Source organism: Electrona antarctica (assembly GCF_951216825.1).
Source record: "Electrona antarctica genome assembly, chromosome: 10".
Lineage (NCBI taxonomy): Eukaryota > Metazoa > Chordata > Actinopteri > Myctophiformes > Myctophidae > Electrona > Electrona antarctica.
Window position 1 is genome coordinate 27,504,115 of NC_136791.1, and position 19,100 is coordinate 27,523,214.

General features: G+C 43.1%; 2 protein-coding genes across 2 annotated transcripts; one reads left to right on the forward strand and one right to left on the reverse strand.

Moving 5' to 3' along the window:
• The first annotated feature begins 1,382 nt into the window (after positions 1 to 1,382).
• Positions 1,383 to 13,875, forward strand: mtx2 (metaxin 2). Its single transcript, XM_079512270.1, has 10 exons — positions 1,383 to 1,587; positions 2,499 to 2,546; positions 2,776 to 2,822; positions 4,227 to 4,299; positions 5,697 to 5,773; positions 8,034 to 8,126; positions 8,402 to 8,440; positions 8,829 to 8,954; positions 9,872 to 9,948; positions 11,599 to 13,875. Exons 1-10 carry the CDS (start codon positions 1,548 to 1,550, stop codon positions 11,768 to 11,770), a joined length of 792 nt encoding a protein of 263 aa, XP_079368396.1. The 5' UTR covers positions 1,383 to 1,547; the 3' UTR covers positions 11,771 to 13,875.
• Positions 13,876 to 16,368: 2,493 nt separating this feature from the next.
• Positions 16,369 to 19,027, reverse strand: LOC306931273 (guanylin-like). The gene is made up of 3 exons (XM_079512574.1): positions 18,804 to 19,027; positions 17,478 to 17,670; positions 16,369 to 17,129 (listed from the first exon to the last, which is right to left on the reverse strand). Exons 1-3 carry the CDS (start codon positions 18,879 to 18,881, stop codon positions 17,071 to 17,073), a joined length of 330 nt encoding a protein of 109 aa, XP_079368700.1. The 5' UTR covers positions 18,882 to 19,027; the 3' UTR covers positions 16,369 to 17,070.
• Positions 19,028 to 19,100: the final 73 nt, after the last annotated feature.

Consider the following 19,100-nt stretch of genomic DNA (forward strand, 5'->3'; position numbering starts at 1 on the left):
GGACCATAGATACCGGTATGCACCCGTTTGTTGTGAGGTCACAGTGAATGGCTGTTCTCGCTGGAATCGCTGCCTCCAGCAGAGGTCAGGCGAGAAGCAGCCTCGCTGGCTCTCGCTCGGAAGGCACAGTTGAGTGAATCCCACCTCCTCCACGCAAGGCCGTCACGGAGACACCGCAGTGCAAGCCCCGGCGCCCCTTTGCCACACAGGCCCAGGAACCGCTCTGCACAACACCAGCTGACACCTCCAAGGCATCCTGGGTGATGGCAAGATGGAGGGACCAGTGGAAGGCAGCAGAACCGTCCAGGCTTCACCCATACAGCTCCCCCGCACAAAGTGGACAACCCTCAATCGCCCGAGGACAGGTGTGGGAAGTTTCGGTGCAGCCATGATGTCTCTTGGTCATGACCTTTGACCTTTGAAACTTGTTTCACATGGACAGTGCACATCTGCATCATATTGATATAAAAATGTACCAAAAGTAGAAAGTACTCATTGTGCAGAATGTCCCATTTCAAGTTTTCAAATGTTTTTAAAACATCTTTTGAAAATATAGCAGATAGATAGATCAGCTATCATAATGTATAAAGGCTTATAGGGCTGAGTGTTGCCTCTGAGATGTACCATATAGTGCAACTTCCATTCATTTTTGACTCCTCTATCACACAAAACTGTTTTTTGTGTCCATATTACTACATAGTCTAGTTGCCAGCCCATAGAGCCGAATTGTGAACCCGGACATGTTGAGTACACCAAAGTTTTATGTTAGAAATGTTGAGTATGGGTCGCCAGCATGTAGAAACTGCATATGTTGAGCAATTTTCATAATTGGCATAATATGTGACCATCCTATAGAAGGCAAAAAATGCCACGTCATGTCACATGCTACAAAAAGCATGATGAAATGTATGTTATTTTTCCTTATAGGTTGTTAATGGTATGGTCAGATATTATGCCAATTATGAAAATTGCTCAACATATGCAAGTTAGCATCCGGCAGTTTCTACATGCTGGGGACCCATACTAAACATAAAACGTTGGTGTACTCAACATGTCCGGGTTCACATTCTGGCTACTAGACTAACACACAAAAATAGTTCCATGTGATAGAGGGGTCAAAGTTGAACGAAAGTTGCACTATTATTTTAGAAACAGGTCAACAATACAAATACTTTTAATGCGTGGCCCCCAGTGCCCCCCACAAAATAGCCTACTTAATATTCACCAAAACCAGAGCAGACGGGACTCGGGCAATCAATTAATACAGTTGCAAACACTATATTAATGGCAAGTATTCCATACAGCTTTAAGTTCAACAATTGTGAACTATCCCTTTAAGTATGCCTAAACATGTTTTTCCCGTTTTTTCCAGGCAAGCGGAACCATTCTCCCAAAATCCGGTGACTCCACACGGAGCAAATAGCGCGACGCACCAGCCAGCGATTGTTGTCCTTAACCTTGCATGCACATTTATTTCTCTCTCTCTCCTTCAATAAACATAACAATTAATTAATCCATAATCAATCTATCAGACAGTTCGATCCGTCATGTCTCTGGCAGCAGAAGCCTTCGTGTCGCAGATGGCAGGTGAGGATTTGTATTGGTCTTTGAATTAACGGTTATTATTTCACTTGACAGTTAGCATCCCAGACCCAGACTGTTTCATAATTACGGATACGTTACTCAATTCATTCATAAAAAAATGAATATTTAGTAAAATATCTACAACTATGTCGTATGTTGTTCTTTGATTGATTGATTGAAATATTTAATAACAGTTTGCAGAATTACAGTACATTTCAAGCACAACTCAATACAAAAACTGTTAACTGTGAGTGGACGACACCATAAAGCATTACACTTGTTTACAAGAGGGTCCACCTTATTCAATTCATCATAACATTTAGAGACGTACAAATAGACAAAAAGACAGAACAGGAATTCATCATAAAGAAGGTAAAAAGGTAAAATAAACATATACAGTGAGGGGGGAAAGGGGTTGGGTCTCCTCTGACATTCACAGCTCTAAAACACATGAGCCATGCTTATGTAATACTTTAGCAGCTGTGTTGTGGTTTGATTGATTGAATGAAGTGTTTGTTGTTCATGTCAACTTAAGGATCCCCACATTAACATGTATTTATTTGCTAGGCCTCCTGTCACAATGATTACATAATCGCCTAATTACAATTATTTGAGATATAAAAAGCAGATATGTTTGGCATAATCTTCAACCGTTTCCATGTTGAAAAACGTCCATAGATTTTTCAAACATTTCAAGAAATATCAGAAAGGCAAGCTATATATCTACAAGCTTACAAACACATGTTGTGTTTTTACCCTGTAAGTGAATCATGCAAACAACCTATTTAACTTTAGTGCATAATGTACATCCACTGCATATTATATTATACCCTATATGCCATTTCTAGAGTGGGTTTTTGTTTCTACCATTTAATCAAATATAGATTTTTATACATGTATTTGTTTATTTTCAGCTGTTGAGCCATGGCCTGAAAATGCCACTTTGTACCAGCCACTGAAGGGTAAGGGGTGTGTGTGTGTGTGTGTGTGTGTGTGTGTGTGTGTGTGTGTGTGTGTGTGTGTGTGTGTGTGTGTGTGTGTGTGTGTGTGTGTGTGTGTGTGTGTGTGTGTGTGTGTGTGTGTGTGTGTGTGTGTGTGTGTGTGTGTGTGTGTGTGTGTGTGTGTGTTACATGGCGAATGTTACAAGTTACAACCATATATTGTTTACACATGTGCTTGTTTTTTCTTTAGAAGATCAGATATTGTTGTCCGACTGTGCTTCATCGCTCGCTGTTCAGGTGAGATTGTGTGTGTTTGTTTGTTTTCAATGATAATGGTCATGTACAGCTCGGCTTTTCAACTGATTTTGACCCAGGCAGGGACCACCACATCCTGACTAAGAGAAACCTGGGGACCATCACTATTGTGTCGGGTGGGTCGTCCATCATAGACCCACCTGGCGGGGGCTCATGCACCATTCCATGGGACGTTAAAGTAAAGCTGGATCCACACCAAACACATTACATTAATTTTAATCACAGGCTACATTCGTGAGCTGGACAAAAGCAGCACAACATTGTTGTTGAATACAGCCACATGAAATTTGAATGCATGCCAGCGTGCGTGTGTCCGTGTAGAGTACTGATATGGCTCCCTGTGAGCTACAGTAACAGAATCGATTTTTAAGATTTTATTGATCACATTTAAAGCCCTTCATGGACTAGCTCCCAGCTACACCACAGACACGCTGGAACCCCACAGGCCTGTGGACTAGCTCCCAGCTACACCACAGACAGGCTGGAACCCCACAGGCCTGTGGACTAGCTCCCAGCTACACCACAGACACGCTGGAACCCCACAAGCCTGTGGACTAGCTCCCAGCTACACCACAGACAGGCTGGAACCTAGCTCCCAGCTACACCACAGACACGCTGGAACCCCACAGGCCTGTGGACTAGCTCCCAGCTACACCACAGACAGGCTGGAACCCCACAGGCCTGTGGACTAGCTCCCAGCTACACCACAGACACGCTGGAACCCCACAAGCCTGTGGACTAGCTCCCAGCTACACCACAGACAGGCTGGAACCTAGCTCCCAGCTACACCACAGACACGCTGGAACCCCACAGGCCTGTGGACTAGCTCCCAGCTACACCACAGACAGGCTGGAACCTAGCTCCCAGCTACACCACAGACACGCTGGAACCGCACAGGTCTGTGGACTAGCTCCCAGCTACACCACAGACAGGCTGGAACCCCACAGGTCTGTGGACTAGCTCCCAGCTACACCACAGACAGGCTGGAACCCCACAGGTCTGTGAGCAGCCTCACATCCTCAGATAGGGCCCTCCTAGTTCCGCCCTCAACTCGCCTTGTCACCCGGTGTGACCGGGCTTTTGCGGCACGGGCCCCTCTGCTTTGAAACGCCCTCCCCTTGACTCTTAGGCTAGCAGAATCAGTGCCCTCTTTTAAACAGCTTTTAAAAACGAGTTTGTAAGTGTTTTTCCTACTGTTTCTCTTTTGTCTTTGATGTTTTGTTATTTTATGCTTTGTTTATGCTATGTTTTCGATTGTTTTTAACCTGTACTGTAACTATATGTTTGGAAATGTGCTATACAAATAAAATGAATTCATTAATTAATTAATTAATTAATTCAGTTAGAGTATAATAATGCTCCTGCTGTTTGTGCTGCCCCCTGCAGGCCTACCTGAGGATGTGTTCTCTGCCGGTGCAGGTGACCTGCAAGGCCAACGCTGAGTACATGTCTCCATCTGGTGAGTAACAAACTACACAACACAACTCCACACAAACTACACAACATACTGTAACTAGTAACTACACACTGCAAGGCCAACACTTACATGTCACCATCTGGTGAGTAACAAACACTATACTGACTATATGCAGACCACGGCCATCTTGCCACTGGAGTTTGGAAGCACTCGTTTTCAGTAAAGCAACGTCCTGCTGCCTTCCGCACCATGTGCAAATTCTAAACAGGTGGTACGCTTGGCCGTTGAGTGGTATCCAACAAGCACTTCCAAACTCAAACACAAAAAATAATCACCTGCAAGGAATTTCTTGATAGAAAGTAGCTCATAACATGTCTAAGGTGGATTTTTATGAAACAAACACTTTGCATGTAGAAAGAGGATAATTCAAGCTTTCCGTACAGCTGCAATGTTGATGTCTGTGACGCACGCTCATGCTTCCGCGGTGCTTCGCAAGGAATCTCGGGGGAAGTTTTGCCCTCCCTTGAGCACATACCCTCCAGAGCCGGAAAGGGCGTCCAGGTTATATGTCTATGGTTACCACCCTTCCATTAACTTAATGGCAAGATGGCCGTGGTCTGCCTATGATCAATACCAGTTGTTTTCAACCTTCTTAATATCAAGTTGAATTATTTATTCAGCATTTGAGCCACGAACCGCCATTTCATGAGATTTAACCTCTCAGACCCAACACTTAGAATATTTTGTCGCCATTGGATGTTGTCCACAATGCCATGCTGTATTGATTTTGGTACCATTAGGAGAGATAACAGGCACACGTTGATCAAAATAACAATTATTCTACATTCTCTCTAATTGTGTAGACTTTATGTAGATTAAGTAATGCAGATGTTTAACAATGATGTAACTCTTGAGAGAGTAAAATGACCAGTACGGGTCAGTTAAAGATCTAATAAGGGTCCATTTGGTTACCAACTCTCCATCATTTACCCTTTCCAGGACCACTACTGGTGGTCCCCGGACCACTGGTTGAAAACCGCCGCTCTATTACAAACTATACAAACTACACACTGCTGAATACATGTCTCCTTCTGGTGACAAAGGCCTTCTAAATCTGTAGTTATGTTTTTCCAAAATGTACAAGATCGCAGCATGGCACAAAGTGACCAAAAGTGATCAAAGTCTACAGAGGTTTTCAAGTATTATAGCCGAGTGAAAAGTACAATATTTACCTTGAGATGTAGTAGAGAGATGTATAATTATGAAGTATTGAAAAATGGAAGCTCTACAGTACTGGAGTAAATGGCTGGATTTGATCTAACCAAAGTCCTGTCTGTCTGTCTGTCTGTCTGTCTGTCTGTCTGTCTGTCTGTCTGTCTGTCTGTCTGTCTGTCTGTCTGTCTGTCTGTCTGTCTGTCTGTCTGTCTGTCTGTCTGTAGGCAAGGTTCCATTTGTCCACGTGGGGAATCAGGTGGTGTCTGAATTGGGGCCGATCGTTCAGTTCACCAAGGCGAAGGTAACACACACACACACACACACACACACACACACACACACACACACACACAGAGTAGAGACCAGTGTTGTTATACCGTATGAAGACGGAACACCTGAGCAAATCAGTGTCATTCCACATGCATGACGTCAGTTTGTGTTGTGAGTGACATCAGACCACAGCTGTGTCAGCCTATATAAGATGTTTGGAATAAGCAGATAAAGATGGAGACAAACAGCCAGAGGCAGAGACAAGAAAGCCAATACGAGCAGTTTGATATATAGGTGCTGAACTGGTCGGTGCCTCTGAAAAGAGGACCACAGACATCCCACCAGTTCTTTGGTTGTCCTGCTGGACCAGTGGAGGACATGGTGTATTCCTTTGGAGGGTTCTTCTATGAAGAGAAGACCTACAGCAATTGCGTCACCATCAACAGCCAATTAGGGACCACCGAGGACAGGCCTACATACCATCCATACTAGAGACCAGCGGGTCGCGGATTTAGCCGTGGTTGCCACGGGTAACCGCAGATTAGGGTGGATATGGGTCATTCAAATATATTTTAAATTAATATTGGATAAACCGCGGGTGAAATAATGCTGGAAATAAATTAATGGCATCTATCTATATATAGTCTTATTATAGCTTTTAAAACGGAAATAAATTAATAGCATCCATCTATAGGCTTATTATAGTTTTAAAAACGCACAAAATCTCGGCGTGTGTGTGTTAGTAGTATTTTAATATTTTCCATCAGGCTTCCAAATTAGACGCCTATATTGGCTAAGGAAGGACGGACCACAACAACAGAGTGGTCTGCTATCTGCTAGGCTAACGGGCAGCTGAAAGAAACTTAAAACTAACTACGTAACTTTGGTCAACTGTCGACAGTGGTGAGTGACACAACTTATAAATAGCCGATCTACAAGCTCACAACGCGTGCTGTGCTTCCCTGCAGCGGATTGCTGGTGGTTGCGGATATATAAATTTGATTAATTAATTAAAGTGGTCGGATAACGGGCGGATTATAAATATGCACACTCGGATTCGGGTGACAAAAAAGCTCATCCGCAGGTCTCTAATCCATACCATACCATACCATACATATGCAGCCGAGTCAGCCGACCACAGTACAGCATATTTTTTTTAATTTCTTGTCATGGCAAGGTAACTACACAACCCAAACCTCTACCAGAGAGGTCTTACCCTTTAACACATTTGATGCTAATGACGGGTATACTCGTCCTATTAATCTTAAGGCGTTTAATATCTATATAAGATTGCCTCGCTGTGATGCATTTTTTGGAAGCGCTCCGGTTGCTAGGGCCTCGTCTGCACTGCCGTCTGCGCAGCCAACCGCATTAGCTTCTGTTTTAGCCGTGGCCTTTGCACCATAGACGTATAAAGGTCTCTTCCTGTTCTGGGGCGTCTGTATCTCAACGGAAGGCAACATGGAGGCAACATGGAGGCAACGGGAGGCGATGGCGATCATAGATGGCGATGTGCAATTGCATTGTCAAGCTTTCCCGAGATTCCTTGCGAAGCAAAAAGGAAGAATGGAAGGGGACGTTCAGTAGGCCAATCAGAGAACGGAAGGGGACGTTCGGTAGGCCAATCAGAGAACATAAGAACGGAAGGGGACGTTCGGTAGGCCAATCAGAGAACAGAAGAACGGACGGGGACTTTCGGTAGGCCAATCAGAGAACAGAAGAACGGAAGGGGATGTTCGGTAGGCCAATCAGAGGCACTTACCTTCCGAGATTCCGCTCGACTTCCTCCTCCCGTTGGAGACAGGTTGCTCCAACGAACTGCAGCGGCCAATGGGGCGTCTATATTTGTTTAATATCTAGATGCTTTGCACGCTCTTTTCTCTGAAACTACGGCGCTGTCCGTGGCGTTGAAAATGACTCATGTCTGCTGGGTCTGACAAGTAGGTCAACTACTGTATACTGCATCATGTAGCAATGCTTCTTCTATGCACTTTGTATCTGTATCTGGCTGCTCTCCCTTTGTCAGTGTTTATGTTCTTTGTACAGTACAAGGTATCCCTGTACTTCTGATTTATGTGGACATAAAGGTGTGTGTGTGTGTGTGTGTGTGTGTGTGTGTGTGTGTGTGTGTGTGTGTGTGTGTGTGTGTGTGTGTGTGTGTGTGTGTGTGTGTGTGTGTGTGTGTGTGTGTGTGTGTGTGTGTGTGTGTGTGTGTGTGTGTGTGTGTGTGTGTGTGTGTGTGTGTGTGTGTGTGTGTGTGTGTGTGTGTGTGTGTGTGTGTGTGTGTGCAGGGTCATTCTCTGTCAGATGGTCTAGATGACGTTCAGAGAGCAGAGATGAAAGCCTACATGGAGCTGGTCAACAACATGCTGCTTACTGCTGAGGTACGCACACACACACACACACTGAACGCACGTCGCACACATATACATACAGGCGCACACACACACTGAACGTGACGTCGCACACATATACATGCACACACATATATTCACACAGCACGCACATATGAACACAAACACTGCACCCAAAACCACACGCCCCGTACCAGCCATTTTTGTCGATTTATGAAAAGTTTTGCCTATAGTACCAAAGTCCTAACATCACTCCCATTACTCCTGAGTCACATCTAATGTGGATGCACTGTTTCTCTCTACAGTTGTACATCCAATGGTGTGATGACGCTACAGCTACTGAGGTCTGTCTGTCTGTCTGTCTGTCTCCAAAGACTGCTTTTATGGATTTTCTCTAGATACAGTTGTCGTGTGTGCGTGTAAATGTTGTCAGACAGTTTTTTTATTCTCTTATTTCTGAGTATCAGAATTAAGCGATATTACACGAGAAGGTGTGCATTACCGTGATTATTGGCACGACAGTGATGCGGTCAGGAACGAGACGAGTTCCGCAAGTTAATCTTTTTTACAAGTGAATCTTTTTACGCAAATGCTCAATTTCTCCGCGTATCCGCAGGGGTTACGCAGCCCTTTGCCTCGCCTTCAGACAGGGACAAAAACAGTAAATAGCCAGTGTAGCCTCGGCCCTTAGACTTACGCTACACATTTGTGTGTGCGTGTCATTTCCTCCAGATCTCCCGGCCGCGGTACAGCAGTCCCTATTCGTGGCCTCTCAACCACATCCTGGCCTATCAGAAGCAGTGGGAGACTCGCAAGAAGATGAACGCCATTGGCTGGGGGAACAAGACCCTGGAAATGGTAAATGGTGCATTTATATAGCGCCTTTATCCAAGGCGCTTTACAGAGATTGTGCATTACATTCACCCATTCACACACACATTCACACACCGATGCCAGGGGAAACCATGCAAGGCACCAACCTGCACATCGGGAGCAATTAGGGGTTCAGTGTCTTGCTCAAGGACACTTCGACACTAACTCTGGAGCAGGTATGAACGCCATTGGCTGGCTGAACAAGCCCCCCTGGAGAAGGTATGAATGCCATTGGCTGGCTGAACAAGCCCCCCTGGAGCAGGTTGGCAAACCGTCTAGTCTAGTGATCGCTGAGCTTGTAGATCTGCTGTTTTCCGGCTCTCAGGCTTGCGGCTCCAAAACTATGGAATGCAATCATTTTCCATTACAATCAGAACTGCAGACTCACTCCCCAATCTACCGCCGTAGTCTGAAAACCCACCTCTTCAGACTCCATCTTGGCCCGTAGCACTTGCCTATAGCCGCAACGACCTTACAGGCGTATGCAAAGGCTCAACTTAGAATAGCATTTTATGTAGACATAGCACTATATAGTATACAACATGCATAGTTTCATTTCATTATATAGAATATGCCACTGTTACATTCTTAGCTTACGTATGATTCATGATAAATATTCTTTATGTATGTGATGTATTGCCATGTTTTTTGTTCTTGCTTAATGTCAATTGCTCTGGATTAAATTGTAAATTGGTTAAAAGTATTTAAAAAATAGCATTCGTAAGGTTGCTGTCCTCACATGTATAGTAATAGAAACCTGTGTTGTGTTGTAGGTCTATGAAGATGTCAGTCAGTGCTGCCAGGCTCTGTCACAGTGTGTGTGTGTTGTGTTGTAGGTCTATGAAGATGTCAGTCAGTGCTGCCAGGCTCTGTCTCAGTGTGTGTGTTGTGTTGTGTTGTAGGTCTATGATGATGTCAGTCAGTGCTGCCAGGCTCTGTCTCAGCGACTGGGGACACAACACTACTTCTTCAACAAACAGTACGTTCCATGTTCCTTCCATTCAAAACATTTGGATTGTTCCATGTTCCTTCCATTCAAAACATCTGGATCGTTCCATGTTCCTTCCATTCAAAACATCTGGATCGTTCCATGTTCCTTCCATTCAAAACATCTGGATCGTTCCATGTCCCTCCATTCAAAACATCTGGATCGTTCCATGTTCCTTCCATTCAAAACATCTGGATTGTACTCTTTAATGCTTATTTTCCCCAACTACCTTTTGATCAGATTTCCCTCCTGGTCTTGTTTGTTGCTTTGTCTCAAATACATAGTAAAACGAAAAATACGTTTTAATTACTGAGAAGCTTGTAAAAGCTCAGTCAGACTAGATCCAGATTTGACCTACCTGTAACTCTCAAAACTATAACATGGCCCATGGGGGTGGGGTTGGTGAAAGGGCCTTTCTGTGTGGAGTTTGCATGTTCTCCCCGTGTCCCCTAGGGTAAAAAAAAACATGCCGTAATCCTGGTCTCTAAACTACCTCCCCCTGGCCAGCCGGGGCGCCTGATGGAGGGGAAAGGAACTGGTCGGAATAACGCGTTCCTTCCGCGCGCTACGTCCGGCCGGGGAAACTCTCCCCTGTCAGGTGAAAAGAAGCAGCTTGGACTCCTCATGCATAGAAGGAAACATGAGGTCAGTCCACTGCCCCACCAGGTTGGCAGAGGAAGTGTAGCGCCCAGGATTACATTATTAGATAATTGACACTGGGTGAAAAAATGGGTTACAAAATTGTGGGATAAAACATTTATAAAAAAATAAAACTACAACATGACGTCACTGAGCCGCGGTGGTAAGCCGCTCACCCAAACACATCTCTCTGTTTTTACTAAAACTACAACATGACATCACTGAGCCGCGGTGGTAAGCCACTCACCACTCACCCAAACACATCTCTCTGTTTTTACTAAAACTACAACATGACGTCACTGAGTTGCGGTGGTAAGAGACTCACCGCTCACCCAAACACATCTCTCTGTTTTTACTAAAACTACAACATGATGTCACTGAGCCGCGGTGGTAAGAGACTCACCGCTCACCCAAAACACACTGTTTTTACTAACCACCGTTTCGGTGGTCACCTATAATATAGGCGATATAGGTCCTATATCACTTGCTACTGGAGTATGAATAGGCCTTTAGTTTTACTTTTAGTCATCATAGCTTAGCTAGTTTTTATTTAGTTTTCGTCAGTGAAAAAAGGTAGTATGTGAACAAATTTCCTCACGCTTCCGTCATACAGTCTGCAGCAATGGAAGAGCTTTAACGATTAAAATATAAATGCTTCCGCCATACAGTCTGATCATGAGTAAAATATAAAGTAAAGCCTCCTCACCACTTCCGTTTCCGTTTAGTCTTTACAGTCGCGCAAATTCATCGTAATATAAATAGAAATCACCTAAGCATATATAGCTTGCTGCTTATCAGAAATGGAAATTTAATAAAAAGCTCTAAAGATATTTTAAAATATATTTTTAAAATATGAACGGAAATGACAAACAGATTACTCCGATTTCCGGAGCTGTAGTTCCAGAGCTTTCGGAGATTGTGGAATAGTTGTCTGGCTACGCGAGACTCCCGTGGACCAAATGACCAGCGGTGTGTCCGGTGTGGTTCCTCCTCACTCCCCAGGCCCACAGAGCTGGACGCGCTGGTGTTCGGACACCTCTTCACCATCCTGACCACGGCTCTGACCAGCACCGAGCTGGCCGAGCGCATCAAGACCAACACCAACCTGGTGTCCTTCTGCAAGAGGGTAGAGCAGGCCTACTTCAGCGACAAGACCTCCACCTCCTCCTCGTAAAGTAAGAAACCTCCATCCTCCACCTCCTAAAGACGGGCTGTTTTTCTGCAAGAGGCTGGAGCAGGCCTACTTCAGCGACAAGACCTCCTTCTTCTCCATCTTCTTCCACCTCCTCCTGTCGACTCGTTCTTGACATTCTGCCTTTATCCTCGTTTTCATTCCCTTAACTACAACTGGAGCGCTAGCAAAGCTGAAAGGAATACTTTGACCAAAATAAGAATTCATAATTTATAGGAAAAAAAAGGGGGGCGAAGTATTCCATTCAATTCCTGAATTCCTACATCTGCAGACCCTACTGCACCCCCGCAACACACACTCTCTCTCTCTGTCTCTCTCTCTCTCTCTCTCTCTCTCTCTGTCTCTCTCTCTCTCCAGCATTGTTGCCATAAGGTTTTCACGTACTGATCGGTAGCACTGGGCCACGTACACTATGGATAAAATCAAATGTATACCTTTTGTTTTGTACCAAATACTGTTTGATATTGCGACGCCGTGGGTGTTGATGTCCCAGTGTTGTTATCTTAACGAGGGAAGGACGACACATATTAGGATCACAATATTGGGAAGTTCCAAGATAACATTTAGGGCTCTATTTTCACCAGTCCTTACCACTTGTATTCCTAAACTTCTTTGCATTTTAGTTTTTTACCATTTTGAAAAACATTTTTAAAATAGTTCATCTAGCCGATCGACATCGACACGTTGTGAGCTTGTAGATCGGCTAAATTGAATAGAGTATGCGCATGCATAAAGTGAATGGCAGATCGAGTGGCAAATCGAGTGGCAAAGGTGGTGGAAAAGTTAATTTAATGTTGTTTAAAGTCGTTTAATGCAATCAAATAGAGTTATCTTTTTGGATGTATGGGCTGTCAAGGCCAGAAAGTAGTTTTTTGTCACGCAGTAAGTGTTCCCGCGTAACTTCCGGGTTTGATGATGTCACACGCATACCCTCTATTCAAAATGTTTCTCAAAATAGTAAAAAGAAAAATAGGGCAAAGAAGTTTGGGGATAAGGGGGTGACGTAAGATAGGACCCTAACCCATAGGGCTCCATTTTCGTCACCGCTAAACCCCTTATCCCTAAGCTTCTTTGCCTTTTTTTACTATTTTGCAAAACATTTTTTGAATAGTTAAAATGGCCAGTCTACAAGCTCACAACGTGTCAATGTAAATTGGCTAGTTGGACTATTTTTTTTTCAAAATAGTTAAAAAAAAAGGCAAAGAAGTTTAGGGATAAGGGGTTTAGCGGTGACGAAAATGGAGCCCAAAGTCTCATATCAGCATATGTTTATTAGATGGATCTACAGGCCCTTCTGATCAGACTGTGGTGGTGTTCGTAATAATCGGGTATAGTGGAAAGAAATAGGATTTATTTTTGTTTGTTTTGTTTTGTTGGTCAATCGATTTAAGCACTTGAACGCCATTATTCTGGGGGGGGGGGGGGGGGGGGACACGTTGGCCTGAAAAAATAGCAGATCTACAAGCTCGCAACACCTTTATAGATGTTGTGCTCCCCCATTTCTAAAAGTAGCCCCTGTTGTTCATAATGTGTGTGAAACACATGCCGTGTTGAAGTTGAAACTAACTGGGTTTGTCCCCTCTGTCTCTAAACTACACACTAGTTTTAATAGAAACTAACTGGGTTTGTCCCCCGTCTCTAAACTACACACTGTAGTTTTAGTAGAAACTAACTGGGTTTGTCCCCTGTCTCTAAACTACGCACTGTAGTTTTAGTAGAAACTAACTGGGTTTGTCCAGAGACAGCTTCCCTCCCCATCTCTAAACTACACTGTACTGTAGTTTTAGTAGAAACTAACTAGAGACACAGATAGTGTGTAGTTTCCCTCCCCGTCTCGTGTTCCTGGACCCTCACTTTGAGAACCACTGCTTTAAATGTGTTTTTAGGTTCAACTTCAAGACAGCATGTTGTTTACACTCGTATCCAACCAGTAGGTCTCTGTGATGCTGCCTGAAATGCATTTGTTTTCTGTAAAATCAAAGAATAGATGGATATATGATGTGATTAATTATTTGTTTTTTCCACCGTTGTTGTATTTTTGTGAGTGTGAATGGAAAGTGCCTACTCAATAAATGAAGTAACTATGATTTTCTTCTATGGTTGCCATTATTGTTTTGTTATTTTGCTATTGAAGAATATTGTGTAATTATTCTTCGGGATATTGTAAAATGATCAATAATGACGAATTGCTCCTTTCTGCAGCTGTTCGCATAACATCAAACCAAACCCAACTCGAGCAGTTCATGATATTAATCATCGAGTCTGGGTGGCTTTTCCCACAGGGTCAATGTGTGTGTGTGTGTGTGTGTCTGTGTCTGTCTGCGTGTATGTGTGCGTGCACCTCCGAGACAAGCTCAAGGTACATGGTAATGTCTGTCTCATCACCTCTAATTCACCCCCAGTCCAGCAACTGTGTTCCTTTGTCACAGACGGTCAGACAGACAGACTCCAGGTTAGCAGTGTCCAGACGGGTCAAGATTGAACCTCTAAACTTCCTGACCGTGTCATGGATCGGTGAATGATGACCCCACAGCCAGGGGTCAAACTGACCAACGTCCGAGGTCATTAACGGCAGGCAGACAGGCAGGCAAGCAGAGAGGTGTCATAGAGAAGACCAGTGCTTCCCAAACCTTTTCATGTCGAGGACCCCCAAATTGACATTTATTAACCCGCGGACCCCCATTTGAAAAGAGAGCCTACAGCAGGGACCCCCATGCATAAGAAGATTTGTACGGCTCTAGCAGTGATTCTCAACCGGTTTAATTTCAAGGACCCCCAGTTTGACATGCATTAGGCTACGGACCACTATTTAATGGCATTTCTATCTCTGGGACCCCCAAATTATATTGTAAAATCAATGTTAATTTAGCTCAGAGTGTAGAAATGGACCAAATGGACCAGTTAGTCCATTTGGTTCCATTTGTACACTCAGAGTTACAGATCAATAAGGGTACATTTGGTTCCAAACTATCATTTAGCTGGGGACCACCTGGAACTCCCTCAAGGACCCCTGGGGGTCCCCGGACCACACTTTGGAAACCACTGATATAGAGTAGACCGCTGGTTCCCAAAAAGTGGGTCGGGACCCATTTGTTCCTACATTTTGTTTTTAATTGTTATGATTTCTAATACTAGGCTATAGTAGTGATAATCGCCGATCTACAAGCTCACAAAGCGGCACGAATCGGAGCCCTGTGAGCTTATAGATCTGCTATTTTCCTTTAGCTTGGTTCCCCGGGGTGACTTCAAATTTCTCTCTTGGGTCACAGGCTAAAACTTTTTTTTATTGATTGAATACTTTATTAGTCTGAAATGTAAACGGCAAGAGGGCCGATGGGGACTTGTTTCCATTGTGGTCCTGTAACTACAATACAATATAGTCCTATCCAAATCGGAGGAGTCACATTGTTTTTATTCAGTCTGAAACTGCTAAAAATGTCATTTCATTTCATAGCCTTGTTCAGGCCGCATCAGTCAGGCTGGATTTGGGCTGCCACTGTGACTGAACAGGGCCTTAGAAAACCAACACAAGGAAACCAAAACATCACTAAGGAACGTGTTACTGCACTGGGATTATCAACGACTAGGAATAATACTAGGCAGTGATTTGTTCAGAACAGGCCAGGTGGGTTGTGGTAGGTGGGCCGGTCTGTCTGTTTCAACGTTGGTTGTGTATCATTTACGTTGAACCTCATAGAAGATGATACATGTTTGAAAAATAAGTGAATCTGTGAAATCCTAAATTGATGATTTTGGTGACTATTGGTCAAGTCAAATTTTAGGACAGGCCCTATTTTGGCCGGTGCCTTACCCCTTATCCCTAAACTTCGTTGCCTTTTCTTTGGTTTTTACTATTTTAGTATTTTGAAAAACATTTCTGAATAGTTCAAATAGCCGATCTACAAGCTAACAACGTGTCGATGCAGATCGGCTATAGTTGAAAAGAAAGAATATATATAAATAGCAACAACAAAAAAAGGCATATATTAAGGGAAACGAAAATGGACTTGTTCATGTTGTCATTTATCTGAACAGCACTAGAGGGCAGCAAACATTAACAAACTACTCTAAATGAGTATGCAGTTCAAATACTGCTTTTAAAAATGCAAGATATGCATAAGCATGTACTATTAAGCATGTACTTTTCAACACTTACGTGTTTTTTTAAAAGCAAGTATAGGCTACATTAGTACTTTACCTCAAGTGCAAATTTGACGAAGCAACTTTCCAGGGATAAATATTAATGTAATGGTTGGAAAATAAATACATGACTTGTTGGAATGCACACACACAACACTGAGTAAAACTTTGCTTTTTTTAATTCAAAAATACAAATGAAAAAATGAGTGTACAAAGATCTGCAAGACAGTCTCTGAAATATAACTTAAAATTAAAATTATTTCCAAATATAAATTACGCAGCTGAAAATGTGAAAATAAATGGCTAGTATGCTGCAATAAGTAACAGTTTGTAGAGAAAACAGTTGTCTTAGAATGTAGAGGTACTTTCTGGACAGAGAAATTAACTCTTAGGTCTAATAGTTATTAGGATAACAATAGAAAACAACAAGGTAGTCTGGCAAAACATGTCTTTCCATTTAATTCAGGCAGTGGTAGAAAGCAACCAAGTACATTTACGCAAGTGTACTTTTGTAAAAAAAATTAGGTACTTTTACTTGAGTATTATTTCCATTTTTTGACACTTATTTACCCTTCACTCTCACTACATCTCAGAGGAAAATATTGTTCTTTTTACTCCATGGCAATTGTTTGTTTGTAAGATTTAGATTATTAGAACAAAACATTCCACTTAAGCATCGTTTCATATTTTGGAATTGGAAAATAGCCTTAGCTACAAGCTAAAGACTTTGTTGAGCATGTAGATCGGACTTGTTTTTTTTAAAGGTTTGACAATGTTTTGTAAAATTTGAGTAGGCCTACTTAGACTTAGGTTTTTAGACTTTAGAGTTTTGAAGACTAGCCTTTTTCTTGTAACAGTAATTCTAATCTACATTGTGGTATTGCTGCTCGAAATCCAAGTACATCTTCCACCACTAATGGTAGATGTTAACAGCCAGTGCAGTGGGTTACTGGTATATGTTAACAGCCAGTGCAGTGGGGTAGGTAGTGGTAGATGTTAACAGCCAGTGCAGTGGGGTAGGTAGTGTTAGATGTTAACAGCCAGTGCAGTGGGGTAGGTATAGTGGTAGATGTTAACAGCCAGTGCGGTGGGGTAGGTAGTGGTAGATGTTAACAGCCAGTGCGGTGAGTTACTGGTAAATGTTAACAGCCAGTGCAGGCAGCAAAGGAGCAGATCTCACACACATCCATGGGGACCATCACTGTAAGATTGATAAAAAGAAACACCCAAATTACACTCAAAACGCTCACTATTCAAATAGCTGCTCGTACAGTTTATATGAATTAGACTTAGAAGCATGACAGTTCATAAAACTAATCAGTTTAATAGATTATTTTTTTTATCGACAGTCATTTAAAAAAATAATAAACTGCTTTGGCTGAAAGTTTTAAATAATCGAACAAAATCTTGTTTGTCGAAAGAGTGATCTCTATCTCTAAGAGAATAATTGATCATATATATCTGACCAGGACAGAACAATGGCAGCAACTTGATGATGAAAATAATAATAATAATAATAAGGTTAAAATAATAATAATAATATTCGGACCTAGGTTGGACAGAGCCATGGCTGCTCCTGGCTGCTGGCAGAGAGGCAGGAAGTCCAGTGGGAGTTCGGGGTCCTCGCAGACCCACGATGCACCGGGGCTCGGCAGCCGGGGGCTTCGCTGCTCCGCTGCCACGCTAATGTTCAACGCCTGGAGCTTCCTGACCGACTCCGCCGAGAATGAAAATTCACCCTCCTAGAGAGAGAGAGAGAGAGAGAGAGGTACAAACTCAGTGAACACAGTCAGTCACAGTCAGTACCTGATCGAGGCAAAGTATAGATACTCCTGGTGAAATATTACTCCACTAAGTGTGAAAGTTGCTCTGTCACATCATGTGTAGTAGTAGCCGCAATTTGCAACTCTAGATTTTTTTATAATGGGATGAATCTAGAGTTGCAATACCCTCCATTGACTCCCCACTCATAATTTTGCGTTTGCGATCTGCTTGTCTTAAACGACGTTAAACTCACCAACATTGCAGCTGTAGTCCAAGCTTGAATTATTCTCTTTCAATCTGCAAAGCTTGTTTTTCATAAAAATCCCCCGTAGACATGTTATGAGCTACTTTCTGTCAAGAAATTCTGTGCAAGTGATTCTTTTTCTAAGTGCTGGAGTTTGGAAGCGCTCGTCGTAAGTCACTGAACGTCCCTGCATGCATCTGTTTCGCATTTGCACATAATGCAGGAGGCAGCAGGACGACCCCTTAATTAAAACGAGCGCTTCCAAACGCCAACATTTCTTCTTCTTGACAGAAAGTAGCTCATAACATGTCTACGGGGGATTTTTATGAAAAACAAGCTTTGCAGATTGAAAGAGAATAATTCAAGCTTGGACTACAGCTGCAATGTTGGTGAGTTTAACGTCGTTTAAGACAAGCAGATCGCAAACGCAAAATGATGAGTGGGGAGTCAATGGAGGGTATTGCAACTCTAGATTCATCCCATTATAAAAAAATCTAGAGTTGCAAATTGCGGCTAGTGTAGTAGGCCTGCTTCAGTTGAAAGTTCAAGATTACTTTGTAGCCTATGTCAAGGCATTTAAGTTCCTTCCCTTTATAGTGGGGAAGTATACAAGGCTGAGAGGAAAAAATAGAGTCTGCAACACTGGTAGAAAACTTAGCTCCACTGGTTTATTGATTCAACGTTTCGGATCCCAGTGATCGAAACGTTGATCGAAACGTTGACTCTATTTTTTCCTCTTGTACTGCCTTTTGTCCAGCACCTGGGCCAGAGTGGAGGTGCATGCTCTATTACCTTTGTAAGTATACAAGGCTGACATCAAAGTGTATTTGTACTTTACGGATTGAATTGAATTGAATTGTCACTTACTTGGACCTGGACGGCATCAGAAGTGAAGGTGAAAGCCAGGAACAGGACAGTGATGGCAGACAGCATGCTGATCTTCATGGTGTTTGGGGTTGTTTTGTTGCTTGCTGGTTGTTGCTGTAGAGTAGATCAGTAGGTAGTGTCTATAGTCAGCTGAGTGGTTGTTGTTGGTGTGGTTCAGTAGGCTGGTGTATCTCAGTAGGTATTGTCCAGACAGTCAGCTTCAGTTGTTCTGTACTCCCAACCGCCAGAACGGCCCTTTTTAAAGGCGTCTGCCCCCACATGGCAGGGCAGGGCCGC

Excerpts from the sequence above, each read along its gene's own strand:
- mtx2 (XM_079512270.1), top strand. The coding sequence starts at position 1,548 with ATGTCTCTGGCAGCAGAAGCCTTCGTGTCGCAGATGGCAG. Across the intron at positions 2,823-4,226 it reads CTTCATCGCTCGCTGTTCAG|GCCTACCTGAGGATGTGTTC; the intron begins GTGAGATTGTGT and ends TGCCCCCTGCAG. Across the intron at positions 8,127-8,401 it reads ACATGCTGCTTACTGCTGAG|TTGTACATCCAATGGTGTGA; the intron begins GTACGCACACAC and ends TTCTCTCTACAG.
- LOC306931273 (XM_079512574.1), bottom strand. The coding sequence starts at position 18,881 with ATGAAGATCAGCATGCTGTCTGCCATCACTGTCCTGTTCCTGGCTTTC. Across the intron at positions 17,671-18,803 it reads CTGATGCCGTCCAGGTCCAA|GAGGGTGAATTTTCATTCTC; the intron begins GTAAGTGACAAT and ends CTCTCTCTCTAG. Across the intron at positions 17,130-17,477 it reads CATGGCTCTGTCCAACCTAG|TGATGGTCCCCATGGATGTG; the intron begins GTCCGAATATTA and ends TCAATCTTACAG.